General features: G+C 43.3%; 1 protein-coding gene across 1 annotated transcript in view; it reads right to left on the reverse strand.

The window, feature by feature from the left end:
* Positions 1-25,034, reverse strand: part of LOC137377449 (dedicator of cytokinesis protein 11-like) — a 322,059-nt gene that overhangs the window by 210,217 nt on the left and 86,808 nt on the right. The window contains exons 5-11 of the mRNA XM_068047028.1: positions 20,564-20,633; positions 19,312-19,407; positions 15,272-15,406; positions 10,907-11,090; positions 6,509-6,588; positions 3,639-3,722; positions 2,094-2,234 (exon numbers count right to left, since the gene is read on the reverse strand). Coding sequence (XP_067903129.1) covers positions 2,094-2,234; positions 3,639-3,722; positions 6,509-6,588; positions 10,907-11,090; positions 15,272-15,406; positions 19,312-19,407; positions 20,564-20,633 — 790 coding nt within the window. The remainder of the gene's footprint in view (positions 1-2,093; positions 2,235-3,638; positions 3,723-6,508; positions 6,589-10,906; positions 11,091-15,271; positions 15,407-19,311; positions 19,408-20,563; positions 20,634-25,034) is intronic.

Raw genomic sequence — 25,034 nt, forward strand, 5'->3', positions numbered from 1 at the left:
CCCTGCTTTTTGTGGTGTATATTAACGATTTGGACGTAAATGCAGGAAGCAAGATCAAGAAGTTTGCAGAAAAACCACAAAAATTGGTCGTGTGATAGATAGCAAGGAGGAAGCTGTAGGCTGCAGAAAGATATTGATGGCCTGGTCAGATGGGCAGAAAAGCGTCAAACAGAATTCAACTTGGAGAAGTGTGAGGTGATGCATTTGAGGAGGTCAAACAAAACAAAGGAATACACAATTAATGGGACCCTGGAGTAAATATCCACAGATCCCTGAAGGTAGCAGGACAGGTCGATAAGGTGGTTAAGAAGGCATATGGAATCCTTTCCTTTATTAGCCGAGGTATAGAATACAAGAGCAGGAAGGTTATGCTGGAACTGTATAACTCATTGGTTAGGCAACAATTTGAGTACTGTGTGCAGTTCTGGTCACCTCATTACAGAAAGGATGTAATTGCATTAGAGAGGGTACAGAGGAGATTTTCGAGGATGTTGCCAGGACTGGACAAATGTATCTATGAGGAAAGATTGGATAGGCTGGTGTTGTTCTCCTTGGAACAGAGAAGGCTGAGGGGAGATTTGATTGAAATGTACCAAATTTTGAGAGGCCTGGATAGAGTGGAGGTGAAGGGTCTATTCACCTTAGCAGTGAGGTCAATGACGAGGGGGCATAGATTTAAAGTGATTGGTAGAAAAATTAGAAGGGAGATAAGGAAACATTTTTTCATCCAGACGGTGGTGATGGTCTGGAACTCACTGCCTGAAAGGGTAGTTGAGGCAGAGACCCTCAACTCATTCAAAAGGAGTCTGGATATGCACCTCAAGTGCTGTAATCTGCAGGGTAATGGATCAAATGCTGGAAGGTGGGATTAGAATAGGTGGATCGTTTTTCAGCCGGCACAGACATGATGGGCCAAGTGGCCTCTTTCTGTGCCTTAAACCTTCTATGATTCTATAATATGGGGTGATACTTCTGTGCTGTGTCGATGAAGTACTGAATTAACAAAGGTTCTGTCCTTTTGACATGACAATAAGCTGAGGAACTGCCTGATCAAAGATCCCATGATAATATTGGGAGTCTCAGTGTCCTGGCTAACATTTGCCCCTCAACCAACATCACTGAAGGTGGCAGGATACTGGTAAGGCTGTTGTTAGAAGCTTATAAATGACCTTTGGCTTTGTAAATAGAGCCATAAAATACAAAAGCAATGAAGTTAGGCTAAACCTTTACAACTCACTGGTTAGGCCCCTCCTGGGGCATTGTGTTCAATTCTGGGCACTTTAGGAAGGGTGTCAAAGCATTGGAGGAGATTTACTGGAATGATACCAGGAATGATGACCTTCAGTTATGTGGAGAAACTGGAATTGTTCTCCTTAGAATAGAGAAGGTGAAGGGGAGATTTAATTGAGGTTTTCAAAATTATGAGGGGTTTTGATTATGATTAAATAAGGAGAAACTGTTCTCACTGGCAGAAGGGTCAATAGCTCGACAAGGTAATTTAAGGTAAAAGAACCAGAGGGGGAGATGAGAAGATTTTTTAAGCAGTGAGTTATGATGATTTGGAATGCACTACCTGAAAGGGTGGTGGAAGCAGATACAATAACAACTTTCAAAGGTATATATACTAGCAGGGCTATGGGAAAGAGGAGAGTGAGACTCATCAGATAGCTGGGTGAAAGAGCACGTTGGGCTGAATGGCCTCCTTCCGTGCTGTAAGATTTTATGGCTCAGTGAAAAGCAGATGACTGATTATTCATCTCATCGCTGTTTGTGGGACTTTACTGTGCTAACTGGATGCCTCTTTATCTGCATAACAAGAGCGATAGCAATTCAAAAGCAACTCACTGGCTCTGAAATGTTAAGGCATGTGAAATTAAGATGCTATTTGAAGGGAAGTTCTTTCTTCCATTTATGCCCATTTATTTAAACAGGAGTAGTTTTTATTATCACAAACTTGCATCAATCTTCAATTTGCACCTGACCAATATGTAACCAGAACTTTTATATTTCTTGCATCGGGTCCCATGTTAAACTGAGTATTTCCAGATGAAACTGATTGACACAAACAGGAGATCACTTTGAATATCACTTACATTTGTCAGTGTGCCATCTGCCTGCTCACTCACACAGCCTTGAAGAGTGAAAGTCAAGTTGTGGCATTTTACCAGAAAGCGTTTGCCAAACTTTTCCTCCAACGGCCTCACATCTGGTTCAATTCCTGAAAAATCGAGTTTCTTGAAAAAAAAAACACAAAACTAAAGTAGCTAACATTTGCAGGAAGACATCCAATCACTGAGTTAGAATGTGCCACAATATATTTCTTTAAAACTTTGGCCCCAATGTAATCTACTTTCAATCCTCTTATTCTTTCAGTTTCAAGGCAGTACACATGATCTGTCAAGGCTCCTCCTAAGCTGCTGTTGGGTGTACTGCAACAGACATGTTTTTTAACCTCTTCTTTTCCCTTGTTTCGACAATAAGGTCTCTTGTTGCCACGTCTACTTCAACTGACATGTTAACCAGTCCAAGCTGCTTACTCATCAAGTGTCCAGCAACAATCAACTAAAGAGTTCTTGTAAAAGGGGCCATTTTAAGCTCTGCAGCCACGACATGAGGCGTGAAGAAGCTCATCAAATAATGCACAGCTCAGGCACCTCCAGTCCCTTCGCCTCAGGATAGAAACATTTGGTCTTAAATTGATGGTTAACTTGGGAATTATGGTTCATTGTAGAGCCTGCACATGCTAGCTTCAATGATAGAATAAAACTGCAGATTAGAACGACTTGAAAAACAAATTCCTATGATAAAGAGGCTGAAAAACTCTCAGAAATTCCTACTGACTAAAGGACTTTTGATTTTCTCAAATTATTTTCCACATGAAGAATCGATTTCAGGCTTTTTATTTTTCATCTTTTCCCAGAGACAAATTCGGAAAAAAGCTCACAGCGCAAATGGGCAGAATGGAAAATAGGGTGCTTTACTGATGATCTAACTGTGCAAACACTGTCAAAATATAGCTAATATTTTACAATTAATATTTAATAAGTTAAGCAGAATCAATTATGTTGCAATTCATAATTCTCAAATACTTCCATACACTCAGGTCTAGATATAAACATGTAACTCAAATCTATTTTAACTCAAATTTGAATCCACCGATTTTTGTTTGGTAAAACCTCACTGTAATAAAAAAAAAGTAATGTTCAACTCTCAGCAATGAATCAAAATGCACAACAGCAAACAGCATTTAGCAAAGCTCCAATTCGAAAAGATTTTCAGTGTCGGAATGGAGAATTACAAAGCCCTTACGTGCAAAACTGATCGAGTGCCACTTATTCAAGCAATGTTTATAAGTTTCTTGGACTGGATCAACTAACTTGATCTAATCTTGCACAATAAAGAGGTGGACAAATGAACTGGACCGTTATTTCTTTCTCCCTTATGGGTGTATTAAATTATGAAATTATGTATTGTCCAACAATAAACGCTGGAGAATTCTTTGCCACAATTATCAAACCACCTCTTATAAACAAAAAGAAAAAAAAACTACATTCAAACAAGAAAAACAAGTAGGATGGTCCTGTCCGTTTATGCTTCAGAACCCCATATTTTACAAGGTACTTGTAATCTGTGTCTACCTGTGCCTCTGGATCCATCGCAAATAGTTTACATCTGCCTTCACTTCTGCTGAGTTTGTTGAGGTACTCTGATTCTCGGGCGTACTAGAAACAAACAACATACAAAATGTTACCCTACTTGCTTATAACAGTTTCCTGCATTTCAAGGCTATTGTCTGCAGCCTACATTGGGAACATCCAGCAATTCCAAAGCTCAGACAAGATTGAAATTTGAATTCTTCTAATGTTATACAAAATGATATTGTGTTTAAAGATGGAGGAACACTACCCTGGCTGATTAGTTGACAGACTCCTTGCCAGTATAGTCCAACGCAGGAGCTAATAGAAGCACCTTTTATCAAAAGGACTTTGTTTTAAGATACAGCACAAGGATATCTTCTGCCAAACAAGCCCCAGTTAATAAACATCTCCCTTGAGCTTCAACATCAAGCATCTGTACCAAGTATTTAACTCCTACACACAAACTCTTCCAAGGACCAATAATGGTATAAGGGATCAGTAATGGTGAGAATTGTGAGCTCCTCTCAATTCACCCCAAGACCCAGCGTCTTTTGCTGCCGCCATTGTTTGCATGTTCTCCCTCCTCCTCTATCCTCAAACCTACCAGCATGCTTTTCATTCTGTTGTGAGCTCCAATGAAGAGTTATACCTGGATTGTCACTAACCTGACTATTCTCCCAGAGAAGTTGACTAACCTGCTGTGTGATTCTAGCACTTTCTGACCTCGTTTCAGACTCTCAATCCTTTTTCATTTACACCAATATAAAGTCTACAGTGAGGTAAGAGGGGAGAAAGTTCAAATTTGACAGGGGTGCAAATCAGGCAGTAGTGGATCGATCACTTGCCATACACCCCACCGATTGACAGAAAGAAGAATCAGGTGGCATATGCACGGGTGTTGCTGCCCCCCTATACTGCTTCCCTTCTCTGACTATCCAATCACCATCTTCCCACATTACCCCCACCACCCACACACCGCTCCCCCCCCACCGCCACAGTGGGTTCCCAATGACAGATTTTGAACCACTTTTAATTCAACTGTTATAAGTAAGTAACTATTAAAATCTCATTTTTACTCACACTTTACCAGTTTTTCAACTCCACGAGACAGCTCAGAAAAGATCCCACCTGACTAAGTATCTCCTGCTTTACGGAAAGTTTCTCTGATTTAGGTGCCAGGGTGAAATTGTTTTGAATATTTAGAAGACATGAAAGTTCTCCCAGATGGTACAAGAGTTTACAAATATTTGGACACATTTCAGACTTCCTTTAATTAAAATAACGACTTTAATACCCAGGAGGAAGGGATGCATTGCAAGTCAGCAGGTGCAACACTATGTAACAAAACCGGCATTTGGCCTAGGTGGAAGCATATCCATCTAAGTCAGAAGATGAGGAGTTCAAACCCCACTCCAGACAGTCCCAATGATGGAGATTAGAACATGGCCTCTAAATGTTAGGCCAGTATCCAGCAGGGGACTCGTGCCAAGATAGATTGGCCACTGACTCAGGGAGTATTCCTGCCTCTCAATCAGAAGGCTAGGGTGCAGATCTCACTTCAGACAAAACCAGTGAATGGTGACTAGAGCATGCTCTCAAAAACACTCCACTGGATTTCAGCCCAGTAATCATGCCCAGACAGAGTGACCAAGGAGTCTCAGTCAGAGGGATTGGGTTTGGATCCCACTGCAGACTGCCTCAGCGAGCGGAGAACTGGCTCTCAATACCGGATTGACACCCAGCAATGGGTACTTGCATCAAATGTGCATGGGTGGTTTCCCTTCCATTGTAAAGGGTTATTGGGGGTCTTTAGCCTAAATTGCAGTTCACCTCGGAAAAGGTGAAAACTGAGTAAGGCAACAGGAAACTGACTTAGTTACTCTTTCCTAATCAGTGGCTCAACACTCTCAAGTGTTAGGACTTGTCTGGGGTGTGTGGTGGGGGGGAGGGCGGTGCGTGATGGGGGGGGAGGGGGTGCGTGATGGGGGGGGGAGGGGGTGCGTGATGGGGGGGGAGGGGGTGCGTGATGGGGGGGAGGGGGTGCGTGATGGGGGGGGGAGGGGGTGCGTGATGGGGGGGGAGGGGGTGCGTGATGGGGGGGAGGGGGGTGTGTGATGGGGGGGGAGGGGGGTGTGTGATGGGGGGAGGGGGGTGTGTGATGGGGGGAGGGGGTGGAAGGGAAGGTGTGTGGGGTGGGGGGAGGGGGTGTGGGTTGGGGTGACAGTGGGGGGGGGGGGGGCAGAGGCACAGGACACAATGAACAGATTCCATGTAACATTTGGCACCAAGTGCAAAAACGGGTATCTTGCTAATATTGACAAAGGGCCAACAGAATTCAGCTCACTCCCCAGGAACATGACAGATTTAGGGAATAACAGGTGCAAGTGTTTCTAAAAATTCTGTATTAAAAAGTCAGAATATCACGTAACAGCATATTCAGTCACCAGAAATCAGGGACTCTAAACACAAATAAACAGATTTATTTGTTCAATTCTTTAAGTAATTAAATCTAGTTTGAAATACTACTTTATTTACAGATCTATTTTGAAATTCTTTTTGTGTTGTGTGAAGATTCTGTGCCGTGCAATTCTTCCATTGTGGGGGATGAAGAAATGAAAGTTCACACTATGGGCAGATTTTCAACTTGACACCCCGGGGTGTCAAGCTGACATTGCCAAAGGACAGCCGGTTGTAGTTTCATCCAATCTCGAGCGGTTTCTGTAAGGAGCGATGATCTGAGACGCTAGCTGCAAACTGAAAATCTATCCCAACATTCCAGGCAATGGGTGGTTATCATTTGCATAATGCAGCTGATGAGAATCAGAACATGTTTCTGATGGAGCCAATTAAACAATTATAATTGAGAATACCTTCATTAACTCGGGGTGCATACTCTTCTCTAAACTCTCCATCATACTTTCAGATTTCCCTTGGCTGAAGGAGTCTTCATCTAGAAATCAAACACAAGTTTTCAGCAAACCCAAAATCCAGCAAACTCTTGTACTAATCAAGAACATGCTTGCTATTTGTATAGAACCTACCACATTGTCAGGGTGATTCAGAGAAGCTGACAGCATGAAGGGCAGTTGCTATTAGGTAGGTGAATGTGCATAGCAAGATCCCACAAATAGCAAGGGCATGAAGCACCACATGATTTTTTTTTTTTACTGATATTGGTTAAGGGATAAATATTGACTGGGATACTGGGGAGACGTCCCCTGCTCTTCAAATTATGCAATGGGATATTTAACACACACCTGAGAGGGCAGAAAGGGCCTCTGCTTAACATCTCATCCGAAAGACGATATTTCCAACAAAGTCTGCAATTGGGTTTGAACCCATAACCTTGTCACAGAATCATAGTACAGGAAGAGGCCATCTGACCCATTGAGCTCATGCCATCTTAGTTCCACACACCTGCATTTTGTCCATAACCCTGGAAATTCCTCAACCTCCTGTTTCTCTCCACCTCCCTTTTGAAATTATTAATGGAATCAGCTTTCAACAGCTCTTCAAGTAGAGCATTCCAAATTCAGACAACTCTGAGTGAAAGCATTTCTCATCTCCCCTCTAAATCTTGTGTCAATGATTTTGAATCTGTGGCCTCTAGTTATTGACCTACTCAGCAGAGGGAATAGTTTTTATCTATCTACACTAACAAAATCTCATCTGGAAAACTATTAGGTCATCTCTCTGATCTCTGTTCCCAGGAGAACAGTCCTAATTTTCCTAATCTCCCTTCTTAGTTGAAGTCCCTCATGTCTGGGAACATCCTGGCTAATCCCCCCTCTGCCCTTGCTCCGGCCTTTACATCTTTCCTGAAGTATGGTGCCCTGAATTGTTCATAATGATCCAACTGAGGCCTAACCAGTGATTTATAAAGATTGAATATGTTCGCTTTGCTTTTATATTCTATTCCTCTATTTATAAACCCAAGTAACCGATATGCCTTTTTAACCACCTTATCATCTTGCCCTGCCACCTTTAAGCATTTGTCTATATGGACACCAAAGTCTCTCTGCTCATCTACACTGTTCAAAATCGTACCATTTACAGTGTGCTGTCTTTCCATAATTGTCCTCCTAAAGTGCAATCACTTCACTCTGCTCGGCATGGAACTCCATCTGTCATTCCTTTGCTCATTTCACCATCCTGAAGCCTGTAACTATCCTCATTGCTATCTACTATTTTGCATACTTTATAATGCTGCTCCCTACATCCAAGTTGAGGTTGATTATAAAAACTGCCAAGATTAATGGGCCCAAAACTGATCCTTGCGGAGCACCACTACAATCCACTTCCCAGTCTGAATAACATCCCTCCACCGTCACCCTTTGTTTCCTGACACTGAGCCAATTCCATATCCATACCATCACTTTCCTCTTATTTCCATGGATTTCCATCTTTTTAATAAGCCTTTTGTGCGGCACTTTGTCAATTGCCTTCCAAAAGTCCAAATATGCAGCATCTACTGCGTTACCTTGATCAACCTTCTGTGTTACCTCAAACAATTCAATCAAGTTAGTCAGACACGATTTGCCTTTAAAAAAGCTATGCTGTCTCTCCTTGATTAACCCATGCCTTTCCAAATGAAAGTTTATTTTGTCCCTGATAATAGTTTCCAATAACCTCTCCACTAATGATGGTATGCCTGTAGTTTCCTGGTTTATCCATCTTTTTTTGGAATAGCAGTATAACATAAGCAACCCTGCAGTCGGCTACCACTATTCCTGTATCCAATGAGGATTGAAAGATTATGACCAATGCCTCTGTTATTTCTACCTTTGCTTCTTTCAACAATCTAGGTTGCAATTCATCCCAACCAGGTGACTTACCAACTTTCAGTAATGATAGTCTTTTTAGTACATGTTCTCTATCTGTTATTACCCTGTCCATAACTTCACTCTCCCTTTTAGTGTAACCTTCACATCATCCACCTCGTCTGTCAAGACAGATGCAAAGTACTCAATTTAATATTTGGGCTATGTCCTTTGCCTCTGCATGAAGATTTCCTTTTGGGTCCTTAATAGACCCAACTTTTTCTCTAGCTAACCACCTACATTTTATGTGGTTATAAAATGTTTTTGGGTTCAATTTAATGTCTACTAATCTTTTCTCATAAACCTCCCTCTGCCTCCCTTATTAACTTTTTCAATTCCCTCCTGAATTTTCCATAATCTTCCTGGTTATTAACAGAATTTTGCTCCTGACATTTGTGATAAGCCTCCTTTCTCTAGGTTATTTTAATTTTCCTTTGCCATCCAGGATACATTAAATTTGGATGCTCTACCCTTTCCCTTCAAAGGAATATGCTAGTTTGCACCTGAATTATCTCTCCTCTAAATGTCTGCCGTTGCTCTGTTACTGCTTCGCACTGCAATCCCCTTTTCCAATCTACCTTTGCGAGGTCCCTTCTCAAATCACTGGAATTAGCTATTCTACAGCTGAGCATTTTTATCTTCAATATTTTCTGCTCTCTTTCCATAACTGCTTTAAACCAATGACTCAGAGACTAAGTTGACACTGTTAACTGCTCCTAACTTTCAACAAGCGTTCAATAGCTAGCATAAGAACACGCTGGGGTGGATCTTAACTTTGGACAGTGGTTGATACCGGGTAACAGTGGATTGGCTGGTCATTATTCACCCGCCCACAAACCAGGCTTCACCTACAGACCAAAACCCGATCAAACATTTCTTACAAGGTGTTTTCAGGCATCGACAATGAAAACTTCACCTCACCCACTCCTGCTTGCAAATGACCAAAACTACCAAAAGAAAACAAATATGCCAGTCTGCTGGTGTTGGTACTGGACTAGCAACAGGATGGTGGGTTTTTAAATCGTAACTTGGGAAGCTGTGAAACTTATTTTAATAAGGAAGGAAGGACATGATCACGCTAGAGATGGTACAGGGGAGATTTAGGAGGATGTTGCTAGGAATGGAGAATTTTAGCTATGAAGACTGGACAGGCTGGAAGTTGTTTTCTTAGGAACAAAGGAGGTTGAGGGGAGATTTAATTGATGTGTATAAAATTATGAGGGGCCAAGACAGAATAGATGGGAAGGACCAATTTCCCGTAGCAGAGAGATCAATAATGTGGGGGCATAGATTTAAAATAATTGATAGAGGGATTAGAGGGAACAAAATTCTATCCAGAGGGCACTGTGGGTGTGGAACTGAGTGTCTGAAATGGTGGTTGAGGCAGAAACACTCATCGCATTTAAAAAGCACTTGGGTATGCACTTGACATGCCGTTAGCTACAAGGCTATGGACCAAGAGGTGGAAATTGGGATTAAGCTGGTTAGCTGTTTTATCAGCCAGCACAGAGACGATGGGCCAAATAGCTTCCTTCTGTGCCATAAATGTTCCTGATTCCATGTATAACTCTGGTAATTTTTGGGCTGGCACCAAAATAAAATGACAGTGAAAGGTGCCAGCTTGATGTTCTTCAGGGAGGGGCTCTGCCATCCTTACACGGTCTTGCCCAAACATGACTCCAGTACTGCACTATCTGTTTCACTCTTAATGCTCTGCGAAGTGGCCTAGAAATAGTTGCTAACGACAATTACTATGAAGCCAGCCCACCGCCCTGCCCTTGCTAGTGAGCATTGGTAGCACTGCTCACTCCTAAATATTTAAGATCCCAGTGCACTATGGTTGTATTGGTCAATATTTCTCTCGCAAAACACCACCTGAAAAAGATTAACTAGTCGTTAATCACTGCTTTTGGCTTGCTGTTACAAATTTCAGGGCTGCTGTAGATGTTCACTCGGGTTCAGTCTCTCCTGCAAGTGGACCTCACTCCCCTAATGCTCAGGAGATCACCTTCCTTGCTCAATATCTAGTTGGATGATACAGTGGCCCAAGAGGCATAACAATGAAAGCCCACATTAGGTGAACTGGATATTGTGCTTTCAAACATGTTTTTCCCATCTTGTGGAAGGTGCAGTCATAGAAACCCGAGCAACAAGAGGCCAATTGTAAAACACAATTTTTTTTTTTTACACAATGTACAGGACTTGACAGACTAGCCTTCAGTGGAATTCAATCTGGTCTAACCCTTGTAACATTGTCAATAACAAACTTCATCTCAGTACAGATCTACATGGGATGGCTTACAAAAGAAAATCTGAACAGGTCAATGCAAATGGCTTGTGTTCCTGGTATAGGTTAGGTTGTGTGCCTGCAATACCATTTTGCTGTCTCATTTGCTTGTACACTCAAGAAAATGGCTTGTTGAATAGAATACTTCAAGGATTAGTTACCCAGTCCAGCCTCAGACGATTCACCATTCCTTTTCTCAAACAGCACACTATCAACGTTGCTCTGAATAATTTTTTTCAGGGTCATTATCCACTCTTCCATCTCCTGCTCACTCTCTGCTGCCAGGTGACAGCTGCACTTCTCCTGCATTCGGAGTTCAAAGCCATAACGGCGCATCTTGGAACACTGAGAAGGGAAGCAGCATTTGTACAGATTACTGGTTGTCTCACCAGCTTCTAAGCACAGTTCAATTAAAATAAATACAAAGCAGAAAAGGAGGTTGGAATGGCCCATAGTATGATTAATAAAAGCCTTTGTTCTGGTTCCATTTAATCCCCCATCTATTCAAGTATTTGCCTAATGGAAAGAGGTCCATATCATAGGCTGTTCCCATTTAAGAGTTGCTGCACAGACCATCTGTCCGGACATGTTTATTCAAAGGAACCTGTACATAGGCATAGTTCTGATGATCTGAAATGTTAACTCTGCTTCTCTCTCCACAGATACTGCCAGACCTGCTGAGTATTTCCAGCATTTTCTGTTTTTATAACCTGTATGTTTTTTTGGGTAGGGGCATCTTGACCATCACAGAGCTACTTCAATTAAACTTAATACATCAGTGCATTTGGAAAGGAAATTTTACTTTAAAAAAGAGAAATAGAATTTAAAAGCTTGTAAAAGCTGACAAAAAACCTTGACTAGGCCACATGTGGAGTACCTTGTCTCCATATTACAGATTGGATATACAGACACTGGAGAAGTTGCAAAATAGGTTTACAAAGATGATCCCAGAACTGAGGAGATATACTTACCAGGAAAGACTGAACACTCTGGGAAAGTTAAGAGGTGACCTGTTGGGTCTTGAAAATTATGATGGGTTTGATAGACAGTGAAATCAGGAAGCACTTTTTCATCACAATGGAAATCTGGAACTAAAAGGCTGAGGATCCTGTGAGTCAATTGGAGCATCCAAGACTGAGATTGATAAGTTTTTGCTCGATGAGAGTATCAAGGGTTACAGAGCAAAGGTGGGTAAATAAAGTTGAGGTGCAGATCAGCCATAATCAAATTGAATGGTGGAGCAGGCTTGAGGGGCTGAATAGCCTCATCCTGTCCCTAATGTTCCTAACTACAACCTCACCGGGAACTGCAATCACTTTTGGATCTTAAGCAACTACTAGGTATAATGAGCAAGTGGAAGATTAATGAGATCCGAAACCTGAATAATGACAATGGGAAACTAAGTCACAAATTAGGGGCCACACTCTTTGCACATGAATCCATAAAGCAAGTGAAAATGGAGATGAGCTAAAGTTTTCAATGACTCAATTTTGACCTATCGTGGGTGAGGGTTCTGAATGGTTTCATTTTGTACAGTAAGTACATGATATGAACCAGCAGGGGAGGCGGTGGCATCGTCGTAATATCACTGAACTAGTAATCCAGAGACCCAGGTTAATGCTCTGGGGACATGAGTTTGAATCCCACCACGACAGATGTTGAAATTTGAATTCAAGTAATAAAAACCTCCATTGTTGCAGATATCCGTCTGGTTCACGAAAGTCCTTTAGGGAACTAAATCTGCTGTCCTTACCTGGTCTGGCCTAAATGTGACTCCAGACCCACAGCAATGTGGTTGACTCTTAAATTCCCTCTGAAATGGCCTAGGAAGCCATTTAGTTGCACCAAAACTGCTACAAAGTCTAAGAAAAGGAACGAAACCAACGGACAGATCACCCAACATTGACCTGGGCACTGGAAACGACTACCTCAAACCCATCCCTGTCGACACTGTCCCCCTTACTAACATCTGGGGCTTGTGCCAAAATTGAGAGTGCTGTCCCACAGACTAGTCAAGCAACAGCATGACATAGTCATACTCATGGAATCATACCTTACAATGTCCCAGACACTGCCATCACCAGAGGTGGCAGCACAGTTGCATACAGTCGGGAGAGAGTTGCCCTGGGAGTCCTCAACATTGATTCTGGACCCCATAAAGTCTCACGGCATCAGGTCAAACCTGGGCAGGGAAACCTCCTGCTGATTACCACCTACCGCCCTCCCTCAGCTGATGAATCAGTGCTTCTCCATGTTGAACACCAATTGGAAGAAGCACTGAGGGTGACAAGGGCACAATATGTACTCTGGGTGGGGGACTTCAATGTCCATCATCAAGAGTGGCTCGGTAGTACCACTACAGACCAAACTGGCCCAGTCCTAAAGGACATAACTACTAGATCAGATCTGCAGCAGATGGTGAGGGAACCAACAAGAGGGAAAAACCTATTGATCTTGTCCTCACCAATTTACCTGTCACAGATGCATCTGTCCATGACAGTATTGGTAGGAGTGACCATCGCACAGTCCTTGTGGACATGAAGTCCCGTTTTCACACTGAGGGTACCCACCATCGTGTTGCATGGCACTACCACTGTGCTAAATGGTATAGATTTCAAACAGATCTAGCAACTCAAAACTGGGCATCCATGAGGCGCTGTGGGCCATCAGCAGCAGCAGAATTGTACTCAACCACAATCTGTAACCTCATGGCCTGGCATATCCCCCACTCTACCATTACCATCAAGCCGGGGGACCATCCCTGGTTCAATGAAGAGTGCAGGAGGGCATGCCAGGAGCAGCACCAGGCGTACCTCAAAATGAGGTGTCAGCCTGGTGAAGCTACAACCCAGGACTACTTGCATGCCAACAGCAGAAGCAGCATGCGATAGACAGAACTAAACAATCCCACAACAGTCCTGCCACATCCAGTCATGAATGGTCGGGACAATTAAACAACTGACAACTAACAGGAGGGGGCGGCTCCACAAATATCCCCATCCTCAATGATGCGGGAGTGCAGCACATTAGTGCAAAAGAGGCTAAAGTATTTGCATCTATCTTCAGTCAGAAGTGCCGAGTGGATGATCCATCTCGGCCTCCTCCTGGCATCTACCCAGCAATAGGGAAAATTGCCCTGGTATGTCCTGTACACAAAAAGCAGGACAAATCCAACCTGGCCAATAACTGCCACGTCAGTCTACTAGTGATGGAAGGGGTCGTTGACAGTGCTATCAAGTGGCAATTGCTCAGCATTAACCTGCTCACTGACGCTCAGTTTGGACTTCGCCAGGGCCACTCAGCAGCTAACCTCATTACAGCCAGAGGTGAGGTGAGAGTGACTGCCCTCAACATCAAGGCAGCATTCGACCGAGTACGGCATCAAGCAGCCCTAGCAAAACTGGAGTCAATAGGAATCAGGGGAAAACTCTCTGATGGTTGGAGTCGTACCTAACACAGAGGAAGATGGTTGTGGTTGCTGCAGGTCAATCATCTCAGTCCCAGGACATCACTGCAGGAGTTCCTCAGGTACTGTCCTAGGCCCAACCATCTTCAGCTGCTTCATCAATGACCTTCCCTCCATCATAAGGACAGAAGTGGGGATGTTCACTGATGATTGCACAATGTTCAGCATCATTCACGACTCCTCAAATACTGAAGCAGTCCGTGTAGAAATGCAGCAAGACCTGGACAATATCCAGGCTTGGGCTGATAAGTGGCAAGTAACATTCGTACCACACCAGTAACAGACAATGACCATCTCAAACAAGAGAGAATATAACCATCTCCCCTTGATGTTCAATGGAATTAACATCTCTGAATCCCCCCACAATCAACATCCTGGGGAGTTACCATTGACCAGAAACTGAACTGGACCAGCCACATAAATACTGTGGCTACAAGAGCAGGTCAGAGGTTAGGAATCCTGCGGAGACTAACTCACATCCTGACTCCCCAATGTCTGTCCAACATCTACAAGGCACAAGTCAGGAGTGTGATGGAATACTCTTCACTTGCCTGGATGGGTGCAGCTCCAACAACACTCAAGTAGCTCAACATCGTCCAGGCCAAAGTAGTCGTTTGATTGGCAGCCCAGCCAGCACTTTGAACATTCACTCCCTTCACCACTGACACACAATGGCAGCAGTGTGTACCAGTTACAAGATGCACTGTAGCAACTCACCAAGGTTACTTTGACAGCACCTTCCAAACCTGTGACCTCTACCACTTAGTAGAACAAGGACAGCAGATGCATAAAACACCACCAGCTGCAAGTTCCCCTCCAAATCACACATCATCCTGACTTGGAACTATATCACCATTCCTTCACTGTCAGTGGGTCAAAATCCTGGAACTCCCTTCCTAATAGGACTGTTGGTGTCCCTACACCCCAAGGACTGCAGCAGTTCAAGAAGGCAGCTCACCACCACCTTCTCAAGGGCAATTAGGGATGGGCAATAAGTGTTGGCCTGGCCAGCGATGCCCACATCCCACAAATGAACAAAAAAAATATAAAAATGTTATACCTGTACAACATCGATGCAAGAATCCAAGAAAATAGATCCTTTGGACTCCTTACACACCTTCTCATCTTTACAAAAATAAAGTATGTACGAGCCATCAGAAAGTTGGGTCAGGTAACAGAATCTCCTCTTGAATACCTGGAAAGGGAAACATTCGTTAAATACCTAATTTTATTGGAATAATTGTACTCCTACCCCTCTCAAATATTTGTACTTAAGAATTTAAAGTGAACACTAACTACAACACCTATATTCTATCAATTATAAACCTGCACTATGGGCTGGCTTAGTACTGCAATTCCTACCAAGTACACCAGGATCTTCATGGTTGAGGTACAACAGTTACAGCTAAATTCAAGTGAAATATTGGGAAGCATGCAACTAAATCAATACACTTTACAGCCCTACAACATACTCCTCTATAACTGTAAATAGATTAATTCACTGCATCTCAGTCCTCTGTAACTCTACAATGACATCTCGTACATGTTCTCTATTTACGAAGATGACAAACATTCAGATAAAAGTTGAATGTGTGTTCAGTCAGTCAACTTCCTGCTCTCTTTCTCCCCCTGCACCCTTTCTGTGCTGTGTACCAGACAGTCCTAATGCTGCTGTTGGAGATAGATTTACAAAATGGGCTTCCCAAACTCTGTAGGAGGCTGGAATTCGTATTGGGAGTCCAGGAGCAGGGTGCTGAGTTTTCTGTTCATCTTTCTTTACTTGTATTTGGTGATTTACTGGCACATCATTTCATGAACGGTAACCAATTTAGAAAAACATTTTCTGTAGTGATAACACCGCTTTCATTGGCCAGCTGACACTGTCTTTCGGACGCGAGGACAGGCCAGCGGTGGATCTTTCAAATATATATTCAACTCTTCAATTTCTTACAAGTGGCACAGCAAAGGTGTAAGGCCTTTCCTGTCGTAAGGAAGCATAACTTCATGGGTTAGGAAAGAGTATTATTTTACATATATATCTAGCAGATCTCCCATGTCACTGCCCAGTCACAGTCAGAGAATGAAAATGTGATGGGAAGTAAGCATCCTTGGGATGTGTATCCAAGGACATGACCGACATGTCTAAAGTGGGGAAGTTCAATTGTATCTGTCCTTGGCAAGGATTGAGCTTGGAGTGCTGTGTTGTAAATTGAGATATGCAATGGTGTCCCAGCAGGGACACAAGTGAAAAGGGATGTAAAGTACATTGGGGTATCCAACATAAGGGCAATCTAGCATTGTACTGCATGTAGAAGCAGGCAGTGTATCACTTAAAAAATCAAACATTTATAAGGCCAAATGCAATCATTAAGTAAAGGTATGACTTTAGAATTTCTAGAAAATTATACAAGACTTCTTAAAAAAAAAAATGCCCCCTTGAGTTCAATAATCTACTATTTTAATATTATAATTGCATTTTTAAAAACAAAACTTATAGGGTCAACTTGTTTATCTTTTATTATGATGTTGTTGATTTCTCAAATTGCTGCCCATGTGTTGAACAGTTGCTGGGGTCAGTCGCCTGTTCTAGAAAGTGCCCTATTTACACTGCCCTATTTACACTGCCATTGCTGTCAGTGGAACGGAAAATCATGTGGTTTCTACAATGCCAGCTGATAAAGCTCTGGTTAGGCCACAACTAGAGTACTGCATTAGATTAGAGATACAGCACTGAAACAGGCCCTTCGGCCCACCGAGTCTGCGCCGAACATCAACCACCCATTTATACCAATCCTACACTAATCCCATATTCCTACCAAACATCCCCACCTGTACCTATATTTCCCTACCACCTACCTATACTAGTGACAATTTATAATGGCCAATTTACCTATCAACCTGCAAGTCTTTTGGCTTGTGGGAGGAAACCGGAGCACCCGGAGAAAACCCACGCAGACACAGGGAGAACTTGCAAACTCCACACAGGCAGTACCCGGAATCGAACCCGGGTCCCTGGAGCTGTGAGGCTGCGGTGCTAACCACTGCGCCACTGTGCATTCAGTTCTGGTCAGCACACTTTGGGAAAGATGTGAGGATCCTTGAGAGGATATGGAGGGGATTTACCAGAATGGTTTCAGGGATGAGAGATTTTAGCTACAAGGCTAGGTTGGAGAAGCTGGGATTGTTCTTGGAGCAAAGGAGAGTGAGGTGAGATTTGATAGAAGTGTACAATATTATATCAGGCTTAGATAGGTTAGACAAGGAAAAACTGTTCCCATTAACTGATTGTACAAGGACGAAGGGACACAGATTGAAGGGATGCGGGGGCATGTGAGGAAGAACTTTTTTTTAATGTAGCGAGCGGTAATGACCCAGAACTCACGGCCTATGAGGCTGGTGGAAGTGGAGACGATAAATGATTTCAAATGGAAGTTGGATGGGCACTTGAGGGAAATAAACTTGCAGGACTAGGGGGATAGAGATGCTGTACAGAGAACTGGCAGGGACTCGATGGGACAAATAGCCTCCTTCTGTGCCATATGGACTCGATGCTATAGCGCCAGTGTCATACCGGGCCAAGAAGTTCAAAACTTCACCCCCAGAACAGCCTAGATAAAGCTGCCCAAGAATTCATTTTATATTCGAGTTATAGTTGGTTCTTTACTAAATTAGGGTAAAGTAGCATAGTGGTTACGTGACTGGGCTAATAATCCAGAGGGTCAGTTAGAAGAAACATCTGGAATTAAAAACCTAGTAGCAGTAAAAGTGACCATGAAGCTGTTGGATTGTTGTAAAAACCCAACTGATTCACTAATGTCCTTTAGGGAAGGCAACCTGCTGTTGCCATCCTTACCCAGTCTGGCCCAAACATGACTTCAGTCCTACATGAATGTGGTTGACTACAACTGCCCTTTAAAGTTAAGGATGGGCAATATATTCTGGTCTTGCCAGCAGCGCCCACAACCCAAGAGCAAATAAAGACAAAATTAGTGAGAATGTCATGAGAGATATTCCTAGACTTCTTAAAAACCTGCAACTAACGAAACACCTCAAGTATCTTTTGGCTTCAAAATGATTATCCACCCTTCATTGCTATCTATGGCCTCGCATCACCTAACATGCCAATTTCTTCTCTGTCCTTTGTCTCCAGGCCACTCCACCATTGGTGATTGCTCTTTCAACCACTAGGCCCTGCTCTCCGCACCTCGCTCCCCTGCATCCTCCTGTTGTCCTACCCTCCTCCCTCCAGCTTCACAAAACCCTTCTTTATTGGCCCATCCCAAGCCTCTGCTTTCCCTCCTCATCTGTCACCCATCTTCCTCCTCAATGTTAAATGCTTGATGACATTGTCCAACGCATCAGGAGCACTGTAGAAATGTAAGTTGCTGCTGATGCACTTTGAGTCTCCATTTCTAATTGTGTACAAACCCAAACATTTTCTACCATCAATAAGACAAGAAAATAATCCAACTTCACGGAGCAGTCACAATGTTCAAAAACATCAACTGAACATGCCAGTTTGTTTCTCTCAAGTCTCTGGGAATTCCAGTTGGTGAAGTGGCATTTCAGTCAAATCAAGAGTAATTTAAGAATGAATAAATGTCCTATCAGTATAGACTGCTAAAGCTCTAGACAATACCAGGAGGTCACACAAACCCAGTGCCACAGATCTTACATGGAAGAAAAGCAGCACATTTACAACCACTAAAGTTTACCACGTATCAGTGCCTAAATGGTCAACAATTGTCACAGCCCATTCCTACCATTAAATACTTGCTAGTTCCAGATTAATATCATTTCCTCTTTTGAACCAGCTCATTTCACACTGTTGCATGATGTTGCGGCTGCTGTTTTAAGTGACTTGCCGACATAAAACAATTCCACTACAGACTAATGTGGCAGCAAAGTTAGTAACATGCACTACATCAAATATCAGAGATCATTGGCAGAATCTGTTCTCCAGAAAGAAGATGAAAACAGTAACCATATTGTATTCATTCCCCCACCCCCCCAGCTCTCAACTTAGCCCAGTGGAGAGATTGAAACAATTTCCGTGTTACACCACTTCTGGTTTGTATCTCACAGCTAACGTTATCTTACCTTCATTGTAACACTAATGGTGCTGTTCATATTGGCTTTGTACAGCCAGCCTTCCTTGATATTTCCTCCCTTCTGTGAGCAAATTGATGCAACATCCTGGAAGAAAAGCATCAAAAATATACAAACATCTAGTGTGCTGAAATAACCACTATCTTAAGCTGAGCATTCCACCGTGATGATGTCAGTTTAACTAACACACACACAAACACCAGCATTTGATGCTCAATTTAAAAAGGATGCATTCTGTTGTTACTTAGAAGAAAAATACTTTATACAGCATTTGTCTACAACCTGAAGACATCCCAAAACACTTCACAATGAAGGGTTATGAGTGGTTTATGAGTGACGTGACAAATCAACACAAGGTTTTCTTTTTTTGGGCAGGGGCAGGGATAAACAGAATAGCACACTTCCGCACAAAATCAGTGACCAAGCCGTGCTTTACCACCTTTGGAGAGGGGCTCCAAAGTGCCAGAGAGTCTAATGCTGTAAGTTCATAGTTGGAGTCTTTTAAAGACCAAACTCCTGTTCCTGATGGTGCTGTTAGGGGAAGAATGAAATCAGGGACAAGGAAGGTCTCAGGAGGAAGTCAACATACACACAGAGATTTGTCTCAGGGAAGTGGTTTTAGTTCAACGTATCCAGATAGAAAGAAAGAGTTGGCCATTAATGGAGTGCAATAAAGTGGGCGAGGCCTCACCATGTATGTGTGGATATCAACAGTGTGTGGAAGAGGGAAGCGAGGGGTACAGAGACTCCAAGGAAGGAGAGTGGAAATAAACGGGTAAAAACAGGGCAGGTGGAACGATCCATCGCCTTCACTTCACGCTCCTGATCTCCAATGTACTTCCACTTCCCTCCAATAGACCTGTAACCGATTTCTTTCCATCATTCCATATCTCCTTGTTATCTCTTGTTCACAATGCTTTGAGGTTTTGATTTAGTGCCTCTGGTACTCCTCACAGACTCTGCTCCCCAGTCTTAATCCACTCCAGGCTCTGTTTCCCAACCATGGATTATACCAGGCTTTACTCAACTAAGGGCTGCTCTAAGCAGCTTGTAAGTATGTATAATTGTAAGCTAATTGCACATTATAGGACGTTAACAGAATCTTGGGATGCACTAGCTTCAGAAATTGCTCCGTTTATACAAGATCAACTCTAATGTGCTTTGACAGTAAGTACCCCATCATTAATTATACACACTAATGCATCTCGTCTTGCAGTTTATCACAGGAAAGTAGACCACCTACCTCATCTTTATCAACATCTTCATCAACTTCAAACAGCTGTGCAGGTAACTTTTCTGGCTGATGCACTTTACTACAAGACAAAAGAATCAAACACAGCATACTTGCTTTAGCCAGGGCAAAACATGGAAAAACAAAAACATGAAAATTACATTGGAGCAATAAATCCTGTTGTGGAACAACATTCCCCCGACAGGTCCCTCGTTACCTCTGTTCATGCCACTCTGTATTCAATTTACAATTTAACCAATTGGGGAGGAGCAGGGAATGAGTTTAAACTATGTAAGAGCAGGAATAGATTGGATATTAGGTTCGTAGGTGGTTCTTCTTTTCTCAAAGAGTCGTGAGGCTCTGGAGTGCGTTTCTGGCTGGTGTGGTGGGAGTTGATTAGCTGCATTGTCTTTAAAAAGGAGCTGGACCCATTCTTGACTGGGGCACAAAAAGCACCATGTAGATGGTAAGTGGTTTGACAAAATCATTTGGTCCATGTGACCTTCTGGACTGGTTTTGATTGCCTGAGGGGGTCAGCCAGAAACTTTCCAGAGTAACTCTTCCCTTATTGGCCCCAAGTTTTTTTTGCTCTTCGCCTCTCCCAGGAGATTACATGGCTGTGCGTGGGGTTGGTGGATAGAGGAAGGGTTGGGGGAGCGTTGGTGAGGGTTGGGTAGGAAATATTCAGGGTACGAAGGTTCACCAGACTTGTTCCTGGGATGGCGGGACTGTCCTATGAAGAGAGATTGGGGAAACTAGGCCTGTATTCTCTAGAGTTTCGAAGAATGAGAGGTGATCTCATTGAAACATACAAAATACTTAAAGGGATAGACAGGGTAGATGCAGGGGACACAATTTCAAAATAAGGGGGAAGCCACTTAGGACAGAGATGAGGAGAAATTTCTTTACTCAGAGGGTTGTGAATCTTTGGAATTCTCTACCCCACAGGACTGTGGAAGCTCAGTCATTGAGTTTAAAGCAGAGATTGATAGATTTCTAAATACAACTGACATAACGGGATATGCGGATAATGTGGGAAAAAGGCACAGAAGTGAATGATCAGCCATGATCATATTGAATGACGGGGCAGGCTCGATGGGCTGAAAGACCTACTCCTGCTCCTATGTTCCTAATCATGATGCTGTGGCCATCAAGAGTGTGAGGCAGGCTTGATTGACCCCCTGGTCATTTTTGACTGTCACTTAGAGTCACAGAGTCATACAGCATAGAAACAGACTGTTCGGCCCACCGCGTCCATGCCGACCATAATGCCTATCTATACTAATCCCATCTGCCTGCATTAGTTCCATATCCCTCTATGCCTTGCTCATTCAAGTACCTGTCCAGATGCCTCTTAAATTTTGCTCCTGTTCCTGCCTCCACCACCTCCTCAGGCAGCTCATTCCAGATACCCACTATTTTTTGTGTGAAAAATTTACCCCTTTGATCTCCTTTAAACCTCCTCCCTCTCACCTTAAATCTATGCCCTCTAGTTTTAGTCACCCCTACCATGGGAAACAGACTCTGGCTATCTACCCTATCTATGCCTCTCATAATTTTATGTACCTCTATCATGTCCCCTCTCAGCCTCCTTCGCTCCAGGGAAAACAGACCCAGCCTATCCAATCTCTCTTTATAACTCAAGCCCTCCAAACCAGGCAACATCCTTGTGAATCTTTTCTGCACCCTCTCTAGCTTAATCACATCTTTCCTGTAGTGCGGCGACCAGAACTGCACACAGTACTCCAAGCCTAACCAATGCCATGTACAACTGTAACATGACGTCCCAACTCTTGTACTAAATGCCTCGGCCGATGAAAGCAAGCATGCCATACGCTTTCTTCACCACCCTGTCTACCTGTGTTGCCACTTTCAGGGACCCAAGGTTTTTCTGCTCAACACTCCCCAGGGCCCTGCCATTCACTGTATATGTCCTACCCTGCTTTAACTTCCCAAAATGCATCACTTCACAGTTGTCTGCGTTAAATTCCATTTGCCACTCCCTTGCCACTTTCCCAGTTTATCTATATCCTGTTGTAACCTTAGACAACCTTCTTCACTGTCCACTATACCACCAATTTTGGTGACATCTGCAAACTTACTAATCATTTCCCCTACATGCACATCCAAGTCATTAATATACATGACAAACAACAGAGGGCCCAGCATCGATCCCTGCGGCACACCACTGGTCACTGGCTTCCAATCTGAAAAACAACCTTCCACTACCACCCTCTGCCTCCTATCACCAAGCCAATTCTGTATCCAATTTGCTAGCTCACCCTGGATCCCATGTGTTCGAACCTTCTGGACCAGCCTACCATGCGGGACCTTGTCAAAGGCCTTGCATTTGCCTTCCGTCTATTCCTTTAGATTGCAGGTCACATGTTACAGATCCAGAGCAATTCTCCGCCCCTGCCACCCAAACAGAAGTATAAGCAAGGCCCAACATTTCTTGACAATAAATGGAAGAACAGTCATCCTCTGATTGATCTCAGGAAGTGGAAAAGTGGGACAGCCTTCCAATCAACCTCAGATCCAAAGGCCTTAAAGGGAAAGGCCACATTACAGGCTGCTCCACCTCAGCAGAATAATACAAAGTGCTACTCCTGTTCTAAATAAACATGGCGTCATCTACATCAGGGTGAGCAATTGAGCTGATCAACTGGTCTGATACTTGGGAAGCAATTCCAGTTCTCTAGGCCACAAAGCCAAAGCACTGCATTGGGGAACACCTTCACCACACAAACTGCAGTGACTGAAGAAGGCAGCTGTTATGAACACTGGACTTGGTAGCAGGAATATGTTTTTAAAAATGTGAATTTTAATACAGTGTAAGATGGAGTCAGAGGAAACATGTGAAATCGCATCAAGCCTTCCCAGAAACAAACGAGGGGTTTGGATACCAGAACAGGGAACCTAAATCAAAGACCCTTTTTAAAAGCAGAGAATGCCAGGTTATAACACCTGACAGACAATGGGTTTCACTTTCCCAGACGCTCAGATCATAAACAAGGAGCCGGTGGCTCTGAAATGTAAATGCGAGTTGCAATTGCTAACATCTGAAAACAAAGGAAGGCCTGGTGGTTTTGCTGTGGCCAGACTTGTGGGCTCTGCATATTGAAAAAGCAAATGAATACTGCCATTTTGATTCTGGATAAATTCTATAGACTTGGTGAAGTCTGGAAGCTGTAAGGAAGATAGGAAGACAAAGACCAGTGATGGCAGCCTCAGAAGAGAGCGGGAGGGAACACCTGCCGCTCGAAGCAGTGAAAGGCTATGTAATCTTGAACCTGATTTGAAAGTTGAGGTTTATGGAGAAGAAAAAAGACCATCAGGGTCCCCAGAGATTGCCTGTTTCAAGGAAGTCCAAGTCGAAAGTGCTCGGAACAAGTGAGAAAAGAGGACATAAACTTTGAGAAGGTCTGGGAGATCCAGCCCATTGCAACTAGGAGGAGTTTGGGACTTTTAGCTGCAAGAATATCACTTCAAGGAGGTCTGTGACACACCTAAGTGTGGTGTGAGGTTTTCAAGTGTTTTAATAAGTGACAAAAATGCCTTTCTCTGTAATTTGGAGAATAAGCAACTTACAAAGTACTGTTTAGATAATGGTGACTTCATACAGTCATACAGCACAGAAATCGACCCTTCAGCCCATCGTGTTCATGCCGACCATCCTATCTATTCTAATTCCATTTCTAGCACTTGGCCCGTAGCCTTGTATGCTATGGCATTTCAAGTGCTCATATAAATACTTCTTAAATGTTGTGAGGGTTCCTGCCTCTACCACCCCTTCAGGCAGTGTGTTCCAGATTTCAACCACTCTCTGGGTGAAAACATTTTTCCTCAAATCCCCGCTAAACCTCCTGCCGCTTACCTTAAATCTATGCCCCCTGGTTATTTACACCTCTGCTAAGAGAAAAGTTTCTTCCTATCTACCCTATCTATGCCCCTCATAATTTTGTATACTCTTACCAGGTCCCTCCTCAGCCTTCTCTGCTCTAAGGAAAACAACCCTCGCCTATCCAGTCTCTCTTCACAGCTGAAATGCTCCAGCCCAGGCAACATCCTGGTGAATCTCCTCTGCACCCTCTCCAGTGCAATCACACCCTTCCTCTAGTGTGGCGACCAGAACTGTACACAGTACTCCAGCTGTGGCCTAACTAGCGTTTTATACAGCTCCATCATAACCTCCCTGCTCTTATATTCTATGCCTTGGCTAATAAAGGCAAGTATCCCACATGCCTTCCTAACCACCTAATCTATCTGTGCTGCTGACTTCAGTGATCTATGGACAAGTACACCAAGGTCCCTCTGACGTTCTGTACTTCCTAGGGTCCTACCATCCATTGTATATTCCCTTGCCTTGTTTTTCCTCCCAAAATGCAACACCTCATACTTCTCAGGATTAAATTCCATTTGCCACTGCTCTGTCCATCTTACCAGCCCATCTATATCGTCCTGTAATCTAAGGCTTTCCTCC

The sequence above is a fragment of the Heterodontus francisci genome, chromosome 15 (genome assembly GCF_036365525.1).
Source record: "Heterodontus francisci isolate sHetFra1 chromosome 15, sHetFra1.hap1, whole genome shotgun sequence".
Lineage (NCBI taxonomy): Eukaryota > Metazoa > Chordata > Chondrichthyes > Heterodontiformes > Heterodontidae > Heterodontus > Heterodontus francisci.